Raw genomic sequence first — 16,268 nt, forward strand, 5'->3', positions numbered from 1 at the left:
TAGTAGTGTGCACACCTGCCCTCTGAGCGCTGATGTCTACCAGGTGTTTACTCCAGGCCGGCCCCGTCATGTGATTAGACCTGCCTGTGGCTTGCCACAGGTAAATTGAGCGCTATTTATACACTCCTGCTCGGGGGAGGAGGGGGGAGAGATCATCTGGGTGCCCACAACACAGCTGTCTAATCAGCAAGTCTCCCCTTGACTCGGGGCCGTTTTTCTCCCCTTATTTTACCCCAGGTAAATAGCATGGACTCCCAAGATTTCATTTTAGCCGAACTGCTCAGGAACCATCCCTTATTTACCCTTTAATGGCTGGGGAATTCTAGAACTATTGGAGGCTCGGGCTGTTCTGATGGAACATCCTGCCTCCTGGGGGTGGACGCTGAGACATCTGGGAGCATATAATTATCTCTTCCCGGAGTCGTTCTTCTGGTAGATTCTACAGTTTCTCTCACTCACTTCTGATGAGCAAGTTCTCCCTTTTACCCAGCTAGACTCCTAACTAGTCTTTTTAATGCCCTTCATTTTGTACCCACTAAGGAAACTGATAAATTCTAATTCGTTTCACCTTTCTCCTGGGACCCACCTGCTTTCCCTTTAGCCGTTCTTACCCCCTTCCCTAGGATTTATCTGGTTTCCACATTCCTTCTGAAGAACAACAGCGGCAGATGGGTGCCCAGGGGTAACTTGGCTGGACATGCAGGCGGTTCCAACCAGCCTCAGCTGTGTTTCTGGACCTATAGGAACCCCCTTAATTCTGCCCCCATCCTGCTCTCGGTCCTGGGATGACAGGACACTTCTCGATACGGTTTAAAGTCTCCTTCACCTAGTATCTTTGTTCTAACCTTATGCTGATTTGCATCTTTCAATTCCTTGCCTCAGATTAAGCCTCATTCACTGTTTCATTTCTTCTCGCCCATCTTCTCTCTCCCCAAATTAGAAATCCAGAGCAGTGACCCACGTGAATCTGACTATAACTTGCCAAAATGGAAATGCTAAAGGGTTTAGATCCTCGCTGAGGAGTGAACTGAATGTTCATCTTCCCAAATTAAGCCAGTTTTTCTTTTTATTTCTCACAGCTGTATTTTGAAAAAATTGCAAACCTGCAGAAAAGTTTGTAAGCACTTACTCATCACCTAGACTCACCGCGAGCTTGTAGCCCACAGGTGGCAAACACGAGGCCCATGGGCCCGGTCCGGCCGTCCACCTTGCTCATCCGGCTGGGCACCGAGTTCCCACCTGGCAGCAGCCCCGAGCTCCTTGCCCATAGTCAAGGAGGAGTTACATTTACACGGTCCTAAAATTACATCCAGCCCTTCGAAGGCAACCGTGAGGCTGATGTGGCCCCCCAGTGAAAATGAGTTGACAATGTAACCATATTGTCTAATCTCACTTCTGTATAGCATGTATATGTGTGCCTAGGCATGTGTACATACGTGCATCCATAGGTGCTTTTTTGGTGAACCAGGAAAATCAGGTGCAAATATCACGACACTTCGCCCTTTTCTTCAGTGGCATCTCCTGAGAATATGGGCATTCTTCCACATCATTACGATTTCATTGTTACACCACGGAAACGGTCTGTAAGTCCATCTCATCCCCTCTCAGCTCACAGCTCGTCCACGTTCAGTTTCCCCTTTGATGGCTCTTTTTTTTGGTTTTGGTTTTGGTTTTGGATCTAGAATCCAGTGTCAAGGTTCTCGTTTGGTTATATCTTTTTTAAAAAGTCTATCTAGAACTCCATTCCCGCCCCTGTTTTTTGTTTGATTGTTTTGGGGTTTTTTTAGTTACTTTATTTTCTTTTTTATTAAATTTATTGGGGTGACATTGGTTCCTAGGGCCACATAGGTTTCAAGTGTATATTTCTGTGATACGTGATCTGTATATGGCGTAGTGTGCTCACCACCCAAAGTCAGATAGATGGTCTTCTGTCACCATACGTTTGATTTCATGACTTGAAAAGCGGGCCAGTTGTCTTCTGGCGGTCCCACAGTCTTGGTTTTTCTCTTTCCTCATGGTGACATTTAACCTGTTCCTCTGTCCCCTTTATTTCATGCAAATGAGAAGTTAGGTCTGGGACCTGATTGGATTCAAATAAAACATTTTGGCAAGAGCATTTCATGGGTGGAGCACAGAGTGTCTATTACTAGCCAAGTCTGATGCCTGGAGGTAGTGATCACCAAATTTCCCGTTGTAAACATATATTTAAAATAATGCCAAAAAAGCCCCTTAATAACTGGTTAGTGGGGTGATACTCTGGCATGATGTAAATACCCTGTTCCCCACAACCGTTCTCCCAGTAGTTTTGGCATCCATCGATGACTTCCTGATTGGGCCATTGTTGGGAGCTGTGTAAAGCCAGCTCTGAATTAACGCTGGTGGATGTAAGTATTGACATGAGCAATTCAAAAGAATAAAAAAATTGGGGGGTTTGGAATCACTGAGGGGAAGGCAGCAAAATGGGGCCATCACATTCTGTCAGAGCGTAGGTATTGTGTGTGACGTGGGCCACCATCACACTGAGTATCGGCTGCTCACACCCTCGTTGCCATCTACAAGTTTGTTTGAGGTCAGGGAGAAAGCAGGTTGGGTGGAGCTAACGATAAGTCATGGTTCAAAGGAAAAATTACTTTGACGATTTGGAAGTTATCTGTAATTCTATTCTGATTTCCTCCTTTCCACTCTCTTCGCTAGAAAAGGGACCCCTCATATCTTAATTGTTTAATTAAGCCTCGCCTGACATGCCAGTGGGTAAAACAGTGTTCCCAAGACCCAGGTGTGTATGGTCGTCCTGGCTCCCAGCCAGGAGAAGGAAGCGAACCCTTCCGAACCACAGCGTGGCTCCCAGAGCTAGGCTGTCAGGCAGTCGCCTGACACTTGAGTTTGCCAGTACAGCGCAAGGGTGGGAAGTGTGGTTTCACAAGTCTCTATCGGGGGAAAAGGCCTGTGTCTCCGTTTGCCCTGTGGCACTGGAGAAGCCAGTTCACTGTCTACATGAGGGTAACATGAGGGTATATCGTGGCCCCCCCACTGGTAACACTTGGAAGGAAGCTCTGCCCCCTCTCGCACAGGAGAATGGATGGGAATGTATGGGGTGTACGCATTCGGAACAGAAATGAGGGTGCAGTTTCAGCCACTATTGTCCTCGCACAGTATGTGTTGCAGATGAACCTCCTCCTCAATCTCTGGTTCTTCTTTTTTTTTTTTTTTTTTTAAGATTTTATTTTTAGAGCGAGGGGAAGGGATGAGGAGAAAGAAACATCAATGTGTGGTTGCCTCTTGAGTGCCCCTTGCTAGGGACCTGGCCTGCAACCCAGGTGTGTGCCCTGACTGGGAATTGAACCAGTGACCCTTTGGTTCACAGGCCCGCGCTCAATTCGCTGAGCTACAACAGCCAGGGCTGGTTCTTCCTTCTTAAGAGACTACCTAAGAGCTGACTGGGTGTTGTGATTTCTTCTCTACTCGATAGGCATCAGATCACTGGGAGAAATGAAGACACCGAAGGGTTTGTGCCTGTTCTCTGAGCTTGTAGGCCACCCAGAAATCCATCACTCCCGAACACTGCAGAATGAGGGTAATCGTTATTATTTTTTTTAGGGAGATAGGGCTAGACTATGTGCTGTTTATATTATTTTTGCAAAGGCCAAACCAATTCCAAAGGAAAGCCTACTCCAATCAGTAATTGCTAGTATTTTGTTTTAAGAATGTCAGAATCCTACAGAACTCTTCAGAGGATTCAGATAAAAGGTGAAAAGTTCACCCCACTTCCTTTTCTTCAAACTGCAGCTACTTGAGAATTGAACACAAAGTTAAGTAGCTGCTATCTACTCCCTCTGCACGCCCACGCATGCACACAGGGATCGCCCTTCCCTCCTCGCTGGTGGCGGGGAGTTCGGTGTGTTCCTTGCTCTTTGCCCACAGTGGCTTCTCCAGATGGGCTGTCCTGAGTCTCCTCTCCAGCTGCCCGTAGATGTGGTCTGCACCCCAGGGAGTCAGACGTGGAGCCCGAAATGCTTTCGTTTGAGCTACACACTTAAATATAGAGTCAGTAATTAATTGAGGGTCTGCCTGAGAAGTTTTTCATGCATATACAAATCTCGTCACTTTTTTCTCATTGGGTAAACCTTCTGGGAAGGGAAACGTGATGTTACTGTTTATTTCTTCTTCCTTTTTAATCTAGCTTCTTTGGTTTCTTCTCCCCATGATGGTTGAAATGAGTTCCGGCTTGGTGTTGGAAGAAGTGTTCCAAGGCCCAAGTTTAATTTTCCCAGCTGGGATGGATGGGGTCTCCTTGGGCTTTCCAGGGAGGGCTTGTAACTCTTAGGTAGTCATAGTGGGGATTTCGGTTTGACCGCAACTTCCCTCCAAAACCCACACGCCCCTGAGTTGAGCAGTTAAGCGGTGCCGGAGCACGGGAGCTCAGAAGACTGCCTGGTTTAATCCCCGCACACGTACCGAAATGGAAAAATAATCCCTGCGAAGCTGCGAGGAGGGACTTCCCCTACTTACTGCAACTCCGTTATTGGGGCAATGTTTAGAAATTCTGAATCCCCGTCTTACTTTGCTCTTCTCCAGAGAACTCCCCTCCTCCCCTTCCAAGCCGCTGCATCACAGCTAAGGGATGGGACAGGGCAGGGCCTGTTCCCTCCATGTGCAGACCATGTGCCCTGCCTCATCCTCTGGGGCTGTCCTGCCCAGCCTGCTTGTCTGTCCTCAGTGAAGATCAGTGACTGAGAAAAGCAGATCGTAGAAAAATGTGTATAATGTGATCTCGTTTTACTAAAAATGTATATGCATGCATATGCGTGTGAAGAGAGACCAGGAAGGGTGTGCACAGTGGTGATCTCTGAGTGGGGGCGTGCACGGTTTTTATTTTTCAGTTTTTGTTCATCTGCATTTTCTTACTTCCTCCAACATATGTATAGTTTCTGTTATAAATAAGAGGGTTTTTTTTTTTTTCTCTTTAAGGGGGGAGGTGAGAAGACTAGCGCCAATGCTTCAAAGCCCAACGACATGAGAAAGTGACTCATAACTTGTTTGTTGGACCTGCTGGTTGTTGAGCTCTTGCCATGTGTGAGGTCTCGTTGGCTGTCTTTCTCTTCCTTCTGTAGTCCGTGGGTATTTTGGGATCATGATGCCTCATGCTAATGGAGGATGGGCGGAGCGTAGCCTTGTCTTATTTCCCAGGCTTCTCCTACAGGAGGGTAAGATAAATGAAGTGGCCCCTCAGATGCTCAGCAGCCAGCACCCTTTGGTCAGGGCCTGACCTCCACCCCGCAGTCCATCTCTGCCAAGTTCAGAAGGGCAGCCAGCCACAAACACCTCACTTCCTGTGTCATCCGCTGCCTTCTTCCTTCCCCTCACCCTTTCTTGCCCCTTTAAGAGCTGCCCTCGTTCTCCTCCGGGTACCAGCAGTGGGGTTTGCTGGTGCGGCCAGGCCTGAGCGGATTTCCAGCCAGGGACACGAGAGAACAGCAGAGACAACCTGGTGATCCTTCCGGAGAGGCGTCGGCTAGGGTAACTTCAGGCGCTTAGGGATTATGTCAACCTTGTGAGCATCTCCTGACCCCACCCCTGCGCTATCACCAGTGCTTATCACAGAGCTGGCTTGTGGTGTGTGCTCACAATCTGCTCACTGTGAAGGAATCAGTTGGCCCCCTGGGCTGTGCCAGGCACCCCGGCCCCTCTTGGCTGGGTGTCTTATCTGCAGTTTGTGTGCTTCCCTCCCCAGTGCACAGACGTGTGACTGCTGGTCCTCTGCAGCCAGAGTCCCCTCTCCCCAAAGCCATAAAAATGCAGCAGTTGGGAGACAGGGCCAAGTGGCTCTGGAAGATAGCACCTAAGGCTTCTTATCTCCGGTGTGTGCTGTTTTGTTTTGGTTTTTCCATTTGCTGTTGCCCAAGAACCAAAGCATCCGCCACTGATCAGCTACACGGTGAAATGGCCTGGCCCCGTGCCAAGGTACTTCACCAGGTGGTTGAGCCGCGGAGGCTGCTGCAGGCGATGGGCCGATAATACCCCACAGTGCTGTAAACAGGACACTCCACCCTCCCGCAGCCACCCAGCCAGTGCCCCGGCAGCCTGCTGCTTTGTCACGGCCTGTCATGATATGGGCGTCTCTCCTCAGATAGGAGAGCCGATTGTCTTATTTCCCTCCCCATTTCCCAAATCTGAGAGGGGTACTTTCCAGAAATGAAACCAGTTCATCTTCCAACCACAAGCAACCGTTGTGACTTTTCAATGCCGCTGCTCCTGTCACCATAATCACACAGTTGCAGAGCACATTCCACTACCCAGACCTTTCCGGTGTGCCCAGGAGGGATAAGCCGGCGAGTTCCTATTTCCACTACACTTACATGTGAGAGTTCTCGGGGGTGTCCTGACCGAGGTAGGCCGCAGCGGGTGTAGCACCACCTGGGTGCTGACCCGCAGCAGCTGCTGCCCACGCCTGCAGGCAGTCCCACTGCCGCCCTGGCCCAGTCTGTTCAGGGTGGCGTCCATGCTGGGTTAGACGGTCCCTGGTAAAGGGAGGGGCTTTGTGCAGATGCGCACCCTCCCAGGGGACAGTGGTGGCTAGGACTCCCCCTGCCCTCTTTTCTGGGGAGCCTCCTCTTTCTAGGCTCCCTCACCCCCACCTCCAATCCTAAAGGATTGTGATGGCGGGGAGGGGGCTCAGTGACAATTGGTTTGACCTAATCTAGCTGACGAAGACTAAAGCATGTTTGCTTCTCATCTTCTGTTCTTTCCAGCATCCCTTCGAGGGAGTTTAGGCCCGATCATGCTGCTGCTTGCCAGATGGGAGAGCAGGCCCAGGGAGGTCTCGTGATAGGAGCTGCAGTCACCCCGCAGTGAGGGCAGAGCTGCAGTCAGAACGAGGTCTCTCTCATCTGAGCACCCAGATATTTGGGGGCGGCACTGCTCCAGCCCGTAGCCCCTTCGAGGATGGAATGAAGCACGTCAGTGTCTGCTTCTGGCTTCAGTTGGGATTGCTCTTAGAAGGAACTTGACCTTTGTTTAGTCCTTAGTCAATTTTGGTGCCCAAATTAGCAGGTGCTCCCCAAACCATTTTGGATGAGGTTTTTGAAATAAGTGGTAGATTTTTTTTTTCCTATGAAAATTTAATTTTTTAAGTGCCGCCCCTGGTTATAAAGGAAACATAGCACTTTAAAAAAAGATTTTATTTATTTATTTTTAGAGAGAGGGGAAGGAAAGGAGAAAGAGAAGGAGAGAAACATCAGTGTGTGGTTGTCTCTCGTGTGCCCCCACTGGGGACCTGGCCCACAACCCAGGCATGTGCCTGACTGGGAATAGAACCAGTGACCCTTTGGTTGGCAGCCCACGCTCAATCCACTGAACTACACCAGCCAGGGTGGAAACATAGCATTTTATTATCTCCTCCCAGGGGCCGGGACATGCCAAGAATTTAGGGGTTTGGGAGGGGAGAGGTCCTCGCTGAGGACTCTAAGACAGAAGGTAACTCTGTCTGTCATCTTGTGGCTGGCTAGGAGCTGTGCCAACACCCTGCACTAGGATGTGGTCACTGTAGAAATGGGGCTGAGGCCCAGCTGTCTCATTCAAGGAAAAGAAACTGAGGCCAGTCCTCTAGTTCAGCTCAGCTCAGCTGTGGTGAAACCCTTGCAGAGCTAGCCGCTGGGTCTGGATTAGGGTGCTTGGTTTTTCCCCATGCCCTCTACCATCTCTGTCTCTTAACCCCTTCCTCCTTGCCTCCCCCCTCCCTTTTTGTGTGTGTATTTTTCTTTTTTTGTTTGTTTTGGTTTGGTTGGTTGGTTGGGGGGTTTTTTTGTTTGTTTTTTCCTGGTTATGAAAGAGTAAGTCAGGACCCATGAAGTCCTCAGAAGTTTTGTGAATAACTTTGGTCAGAGGTGGCCGGAAAGCACATAGAGATGACCAAAGTGGGTGGTTGGAGCCTCACATCAAATTCCAGGATTCTGGGTCCTCCGTAGCCGAGTGAGTACGGGCAGTGAAGTAGCACATCTGATTGCTGACCGAGGTTGGGGTCCTACTCAGCAGTGGATGGGATATGGACGGTAATGGGAACTGATATAAAATGGGTGTGGTTTAAGTTGTCCTCAGGAAGTAGCAGAATGCTTTACCCCACATTTCAAAGACTTCTTTAAAAAAAGAAAAAGAAAGAACCGAAAAGCAAAAAAGGTCATTGCAGACTGCCAGGTCAGGCCTATCATCTCCTTCCCTGAAAAGGAACTGAAGGCAGTCCTTCCAGGTGTTCAGGCAGGTGTCCCTGCAGGTGTCCCCGCAGCCTCAGAGGGTGTCCCTCAGGCAGAGGGCCCCGAGCCCCAGTGACTTGACATAAGAGGGAGGAGGCTTGGATCTAGATCTAGGACTGCCTCTGACTCGCTGGGAGACTGAGTCTAATCCGAGACTGGGTTTCTCTGTGCCTTGGTTTCCTCCCCAGTCTTTCCCTAGCACCCCTGAGAGCTGATGGGAGAATAGACAATAATACAAACACACACACATGCATACACACACACACACACACACCCCTGGGGACGGGGCGAAATTTGAGGGCTATAGGAACCCAGGAGAGCACAGGCAGCCACTGCTGCTGAGGGGCTGGGAGAGGCGCCTCCAAGAAATCTTCCCCCGTCACTTCTTTCTCAGTCCTGGAGTCACAGCCCTCTCTGCCTTCGCACAATGATGACGCCACCATTAGGTGTTACAGTGTCCTGGCCTTTATACCAGTCTCTGCTCCTCTGCTTCCCGCCTGCTTCTTGGCTTCTCTGTCGTAATCTTGTAAACTTGCCTTTCCAGAGCCCCCACCTCCCCACTGGGCTCTTAAAGACAGTGTCGGAGGGCCACAGGGGACAGCATTCTGCTGTCTGCCTTGGCTGCCGACATAGGTTAGAAGCTCCCAGAAATACCTGATCGCTGCTTTTTGATCTTAGGCACAGAATGGGAAGATGAGTGGCTGAAAAGCTAGTGCAGGACAGGAAGTCGGGAACTGAACCCAGCGTGCCCGTCATGGAGTTACTGGGCGACAAAGCGCAGGACAGGGAAGAAAGGTCGGGCCATTCGGAGCCTCAGAGAGGAAGAGAGACAGGCAGCTTGGGAGTCCTTATTCCCGGGGAGTGGGTTGAGCTTGGATACGCAGACAAACTTAGAATCCATGACATGGTTCGAACAGGTTTGCCTTGCAGTAAGAGTTTTTTGATTTTATGCAAATACGTAGGTACCTGCCAATCACCAGCCCTGTGCTCTAGGCACTGGGAGGAGGACAAAGATAAATCAGAAACAGCCCCTGGCTGCAGGTTGTTTATTACCTAGGAGTTACAGATACAATATCTGTGATCCAGGAGGGAGGGTGGTAAGTACTGGAAGGATACCAGGTGCTGGAGGAAATCAGAAAATCTTGAGGCATGTCTCCCAGGGGGCCCAGCAGGCTCTGTCGAGGTGGAGGCAGGTGGTGACGCTGGTCTGCGTGCACAGGTGGGATTTCGACCCCGGGCACGAGTGCAGACCTCAGGGGAGGGGACGCCGGGGACCCTGGGGGCCCGGGTGGGAAACAGTGTGTGGAGTGGTCTGTCCAGGACGTGGAGACTCCGAAGAGGAGTGAGGTGTAAGGGACAGGTGGAAGGGGCCAGAACGTGAGGACTTTGACCACCATCTTTGGAAGAGGGCCTTCCTTTCAAGAGCTTTAACAGAAACGTTAAGATCGTTTAAAAGGGTGTGTTGTAGGTCAGTACATACTGGTTTAGAAAGGTGTTTGTGATGTGAGGGAAAACCACATTGCAAAGTGATTAGGTATGGTATGATTTCTTTTTTTTTAAAGCATACATAGACGTGCGGAGGGCAAGACCGGGAAGGGTGGTGTATTACCCTTGTGGTACTACCAATGAGACTGCTGGGGGTCGAGAGCTGAGGGGTTTTTTGTTTTGTTTGTTTATATTTTTGCATGTCTTGACTTCTGCACAATTTATACATACTACTTTTGTAATTACAAATAATTTTAAATTTGTTTTAGATTAGCACGCACTACATGATGGCTGAGGGAGATGACTTAAAATATGCCAGGAAGTAGATAAAAACTGAGACTGAAAGTTGTCCATGCAGTATTATTTATGATATCTGAAATGGGAAGGGAAGAGACATCCCCCCCAACCCCCCGCCGCAAATGTCCGATAATATGGGAATGGCTAAGCACACTATGTATGGCCCCCTGGTGGGATATTATGTAGTCATTAAAAATGAAATGTAGACTGTTGATACTTAGAAATGGGTATATGAAATGGGTAGAAGAAAGTAGAACATAGTGTACATTTCATATTGATTACAATTGCCAAAATGTACAAGTATGCAAATACTTAAGTGGATTTGAGGAACATAGATTGTTTTATTATTTTTTTTGCTGTAGTAAAATACACATAACATGAAATTTACCTTTTCAGCATTTTTTTAAAATAGGACTTTTAAAAAAGATTTATTTATTTATTTTTAGAGAGGGAAGGGAGAGAGAAAGAGAGAAGGAAATATCAATGTGCAGTTGCTGGGGGCCGTGGCCTGCAACCCAGGCATGTGCCCTGACTGAGAATCAAACCTGCGACGCTTTGGTTCGCAGCCCGCGCTCAATCCACTGAGCTACACCAGCCAGGGCTTCTTTTCAGCATTTTTTATTTTTTCAGCTCGGGCATTATGCACATTTACAGTGTTGTGCCACCGTCACCACGGTCCGTTTCGGGAAGGTGTTGGTCTCCCCAGGCAGAAACCCAGTGCCCGGGAAACAATACCCCCAACACTTCTCCCCTCTAAGTCCCTGGGAACCTCTATTTCTACTCTCTGTCCCTGCGAATTTGCCTAAGTGCAACCGTACAATAGCGGCCCTTCTGTGCCTTGTATTTCACTTAATACAGTGTTGGAAGTTTCACCCACATTGTAGCATGTTGGGGATCCCATTCCTTTCGGAAACGGACAGCTCGTTGCATGCATACACCACATTTTGTTGATCCGTTCGTCTGCCGCCGGACTCTTGGGTGCTCCCGCCCTCTGTCTGTTGTCAGCAATGGCGCCACGAACGCGAATGTGCAAACGTTTCTCTGAGACCCCGTTTTCAAGTCTCTGTATGGGTACCGGGAAGCGGGACTGCTGGGTTCTATGGTCATTCTGTGTTTAGCTTTTTGAGGAACTGCCAGCCTGTCAGTGTCTTTTTAAATGTAAAGCTCTTCAAGTTTATTTATACCTACAATCCCCAGTTCCTTTGTGCTGTGCTTAATGCACACGTGAATTTTCAAGGGACCAGTGCAGGTGGGAAAGCGTTTCCCTCTGTGTAACGGGAGGAGCCTTACAGGTCTTAAGTCAGGAGAGCGCCCTGAATGTGGCCGTGGAAGACACGGCCCACCCAGATGATTGGAACTTGCAGAGGATTCCAGAACCCTCACATGTTATCACTGGTCTCCACTTTTACCTTCTCCCAGCATGCTTTAGCCAAGGTAAAAAAAAAAAAAAAAAAAAAAAAGGCAAAGTGAATACATTTACAATTGCTTCATTTTTGTCCTGTTCAGCCAGAGGTCCGAGATAGAGGAGAGAACCGGAAGACTCGGATAGTCCCCTGAGCTGACACCTCAGTCCCGGATGCCTGAAAGTCATTACGACATCACTCGTCCCAGGCACCTAGAGTCCCTGGGGCTAGCCCTCCCTGCAGGAAGTGTAGAGGGTCCCGCCATCAGCTCACTGAATCCGTGCAGAACTTAGGAGCCCTGTGATGAGTGCTGGGTGGAGAGAGGAGGGCAGGAGATAAAAGACAGAAGAAAACTTGGTTTTTACCCACTTGGAGTCCCCTCTCCAAAGATGGAAAACAGCCCTGCTCTCAGGATACTCAGGATGGAGCTCTCGGGGCTCACAGTCCCTAGTCCCAGAGGAACAGGACAGAGATGGAGGACATGTGTATAAAGTCACCCCCGTCCAGAGTCAAATGGTGTAAATTGTTTCCTCTGGTGATAGCCAGCTGGTGAAGGCAGGAGAGCGCTCCCCAGACTGCACGTGCTTTCATGGGCAGCTTCAGATTCCTGCAGGAGGGGTGGATACGAGGGAACCTGGAAGAGAGAAGAAGGTGGGTTTCCACGTCTCTTCCCACCACGCTGACGTCGAGGGGCGTGCTGTGCTCTCTTCCAGCCAGCGTCCCGTGTTCCGTGGCCCCAGAAAAGCCAATGTGTAGGCCTCAGCCACCCCAGGTCCGACGTACCTTCTCCCTGGACACCATCCTCAGCTCATACCTTCTGGGCCAGTGGCCACGAGATGCCGATGGGGCCTTCACCTGCTGTACCAATGACAAGGCCACCCAGGTAATGCTCTCTCCTAATGGATAAGGGACGCGGATGGGGGGACGGGGCTGGCTGAGGAGGCCTCTGGTCTGCTTACCAACTCTCAGTGCTTGAAATGATCTTCGTCATCTCATGTCTACTGGCTGGGTTTCCTTTGTACACTTACGTGAAAATGAGCTTGCATTCCACCTGACGGGTGGGAGAGAAGCCAGTCTGGGTTTTTCAGCCTGGCTTGAGGATTCATGCGTGGGTAAGCAAGAGTTGACTTTGGAATTTATTCTGGGTTTTAAAAAAGGAGATCTACCTTGCTAAAGTTAAACCGAGGCCAACATTCACTTGCGTTTGCGTTCCCCAGACAACTGGACGAGGTGGCCCGAAAGGGCGCTGAGCCAGGGCCGACCCCAGTGGACCAGCAGGAGCGGCAGGCTCTTGGGTGGCAGAGCGCTGACCACTAGCCGGCATCCCCGTCTGGGGTCCCAGGGGACCCACTGGGGTCCCTCGAGCCTGGGTCCCCTTTCCTTCAAAAGACGAGTCTTCTCATTGAGAATCTTAAACTTGGAAGCAGTCGCTGCAGATCGCCCAATCCATTGGTCAGTTTCTGAATAAGATCGTGTTAGCCTGAGCAAGAAGTCGTCTTAACTGTGAAATTATACAAAGATATTTTTACATTTGGCTCAGGACTTCAACAGTCTTAGCTGTTTGTTAGGTTGTGAAGAGTCAAATCTTCCCCCTTTTGATGCAGTTTAAACCCATTCCCGTTCAACTTCAGAAAAAATGAGTTGTCCTCAGGAAGGAGGATATGGCTCAGCAGCGTCCTGGGGGACATTGGTCAGGCCGGTTCTTCCTTTATGGGGGCGGGGGGCAGAGGGCCAGGGCGGGAGGGCCGGTGCCCGCGCGGCCTGCCCGTAGGTGGGGCGATGGCCAAACGTGAAAGTGTTTGGTACCCTCGCCTTGCCCTGCCTCCCCTTCCGAGCACATCACGTCAGTCCCCGTCTTTTACTTATTTTCTTACTGAGATCCATTTTCACGTGTTGCCAGTGGAAGTCTGAATGCCCAGTCCTGTTCTTGGCAGGTCGGAGTGCGGAGTAAGGAAATGAGGACAGGACTTGGCCTCCGAGTCTGGATGCCCGTCCCACGGAGGCCAGGGAGCCAGGGAGCGGGCTGCCAAGGGGGGAGGTGGGCCAAGCCTCTGGCACATTTCAGAGGAGGGGAATTCTCCTGGGAATACCCTGCCTGGGACCTGCAGGGATTCACTGCAGTCGAACTGGACGGCCCTCTCGACATCTGAGAAGAGCGCGTGAAGGGAAAGCACAGTGCGGGTGGCGGACTGAGCAGGTCTACCCCCCGGGAGCCCCGGGCGCTCTTGCTCCCTGTACCCTTGGAGAAGGGCACGTAGGATGGGTCGGGTATGCGTTCCCCTCACAGGCCTGGAGCGCACACCCCTCTCTCTTTTGAGAGGAGTGTTTAGCCCAAATAGTGTATGTAGTCGAGGAGGGCTTCGTGGACGAGCAGGACTTGAGTTGAGGTTGCTTCGCGTGTGTAAGTTCACGGCCGCATCGTTTTTTGCCTGGCGGCAGGCTTCCTTCCGTGTAGCCTGTCTGTCACTCCCGCCGCCAGCCTTTTAGGAGGCCTCCGTCCCACCCTCAGGTAGCATGCGCGTTGTCAGCCCCAGGCAGGGCTGGCCGCAGCCGTTCCCTGGCTGCATGTAGAGGCGTGGGCTCCGGGCTCCGTGTTGCCGCTCAGGTTCCAGCTGCAGGCCAGATCTTTTATATAACAAGTCTGGGCTCCTTGCCACGGCGAGACAGAGGTCAGCGATGCGCCTCCATGGGTCTGGCAAGGCCGGGCTGTGCAGCTTTCCTCTTTCCCCGGGATGGGCTCCAGCCCTCGAGGAACTCTTAGCAACCTGTCAATATTGTGGCCGCAGCCAGGAGGTGGGAGAATTCTGATCGACGTGGGCATCCAGTGTGCCTACAAAATATGCGCTCTGCCCGTCTTGCATTCCTGGCCTTCTGGGAGTTTCCTGCTTCTAGGCCTTGGGACCCATTCAAATTCCTACTTGAGTCCCTGGCCTGGCACGAGCTACCTTCTTCCACACTTGCGTTACACCATGGCGACCTGAGGCTCTCCCGGCATCTCCCTGCCGAGCGCGGGTACATCGCCCAGTTTGGACTGGAGATGAGGGAGAGGTTTTATCAGGGAGGTACAAGGGAGGGTGGGGAAGGGAAGAGGAAAGGTGGGGAGATGGGATTTACCAAAGTCCTTGAAAGCTTTCAAATTGTTAAAAATAGATCGATGCCTTAATTCTTGTGAGCTGAGGGGGCCTCTTCCTACCCCTACCCCACCTTCTACCCTTTCTTCTCCAGCCACATCGACATAGTATGTCCACTGTATCTGGCTGGGCCTCACTTCTGCGCTTTGACTTTTTCCCCTGCACCTCTCACTGCCCCCCCAACCCTCCCCATCCCCCCACCCCCCGCCAAATCCAGAGCCAGCAGCCAGAGTGCGTGTTTGGAGATCACACCAGCCTTGGTGTTCCTGGGGGCCTGCTTTGCAGTGAAGGCAGGGAGCCATTGTTCAGCTACGTTCTCCGAACCCCTCTAGAGCAGGCAAGGGTCCTGTCCATGCCACACAAGTTTCACACCTGGGCAGCGAGCACAAGCGAGGCTTCCTCACAAGGCCGAAGGTGGAGTAAAAAACTCTTCCTTCTCAAATGTGTCAGGTTGCCAACAGCCCCAGGATCCCCTCCCTGGCCTAGCTGTGATTGAAGCTCTAGGCAGGCACAGAGTATAGCGTGGGTAGTGCCCAGGCAGTTTACAGTGTGACAGGGAGAGCTGGGGAACCAGGTATTGGGGGGGTGGGCAGGGGAGGGAGAGAGGTGGGTGGGTCTTATTGGGAGGAGGCTGGTCGTTCTAGGAGGGAGAGGGGGTGCGAGTGTGGTGACTGGGGAAGGAGTGCTTGGAGTCGCTGCATGTTCTGAGGCAGGATGAGCGATGGGAGAGGGGTGACCAGGTCTCCCAGAGGCCAGCTTGGTGGGTGCAAGGAAGAGCTCGGGTGCAGCGGGAACTGGACGCAGCGTGGCCAGCCAGGGAGGATGAGGAGGGCCCCCGTGCAGAGTCACCAGCATCTGGATAACTGTGTCAGGGTTCTCCAGATCAGTCTGAGTATGTTCTCTCCTCTGTGGACCGCCCTTCCCCCAGGTCAGCTGGGAAACCAGAGCCAGCCGCGCAGTGCTTTGGGCTGGCCTCTCCTAGCGGCTGAGCCCGGCCAGGGCGGCGATGGCACCACATGCCGGTTGCGGTCACCCCTCTCCCTTGCTGCTCTGCAAAGCATTTGAGTCTTCTTACACTGTTCTGGAGGGAGGAAGTGGTCTCACCACAGCTGGAATGACTGTTTGAGCAAAGTTCCCCTGCTGGTGTTCTCATCCTGCAGACAGATGGGACCCTGGGTACCTGCTCTGCCTCTGCACCCACCCCCGCCACCACCTGTCTTCTGCTTCCTCTGCATGCCCCAGGTGAGGTGGGGTAGCCTCTGCGGCAGGCTTTTTTCTTGAGGCCTGCTTGCCCTTTGCGGGGGGACAATAGCATAAGGCCTTGACAAGCCTCACAGAGTGTCCCGGCGGTCGAGAGCGGAGGTGGCGCGCTTTGTTTGGGAGGACTCCCCTTTCTGGGACTCGCCCTCACTGCGGAGTGTCTTCCTCCTTCCCCAAGCCAGGGCCGCAGCATTTAGCGATGACACACCGTTCGGCCTGCTCGTCACGGGCCAGCCCTTGTGGGTGTGGGGGCCTGGGCAGGGCGCCTGCTCTCCGAACTGATGAGCGGGGCCAGTTGTTCAGCATGTGGTGTGACAGCAGCACAGAATGTTTGAAGACGGGTTCCTCATGGGGGAGATGTGAGGGCTGCTGTAGGGCCAGAGACGACGGCCTTGGCCACCTGCAGCCAGCGTTCTCAGAGCTGGCCAGCAGACCCACCTCAGGGT

The 16,268-nt window shown here is 51.6% G+C and overlaps 1 protein-coding gene across 2 annotated transcripts in view; it reads left to right on the forward strand.

The window, feature by feature from the left end:
* The window catches only part of FAM117A (family with sequence similarity 117 member A), a 42,785-nt gene that overhangs the window by 13,131 nt on the left and 13,386 nt on the right, over positions 1-16,268 (forward strand). For both annotated transcript variants that reach the window (XM_036033795.1, XM_028520714.2), the window contains exon 2: positions 12,145-12,314. In XM_036033795.1, coding sequence (XP_035889688.1) covers positions 12,180-12,314 — 135 coding nt within the window. In that variant the 5' untranslated portion in view covers positions 12,145-12,179. The remainder of the gene's footprint in view (positions 1-12,144; positions 12,315-16,268) is intronic.

The sequence above is a fragment of the Phyllostomus discolor genome, chromosome 8, assembly GCF_004126475.2.
Source record: "Phyllostomus discolor isolate MPI-MPIP mPhyDis1 chromosome 8, mPhyDis1.pri.v3, whole genome shotgun sequence".
In the NCBI taxonomy this organism is placed as follows: Eukaryota; Metazoa; Chordata; class Mammalia; order Chiroptera; family Phyllostomidae; genus Phyllostomus; species Phyllostomus discolor.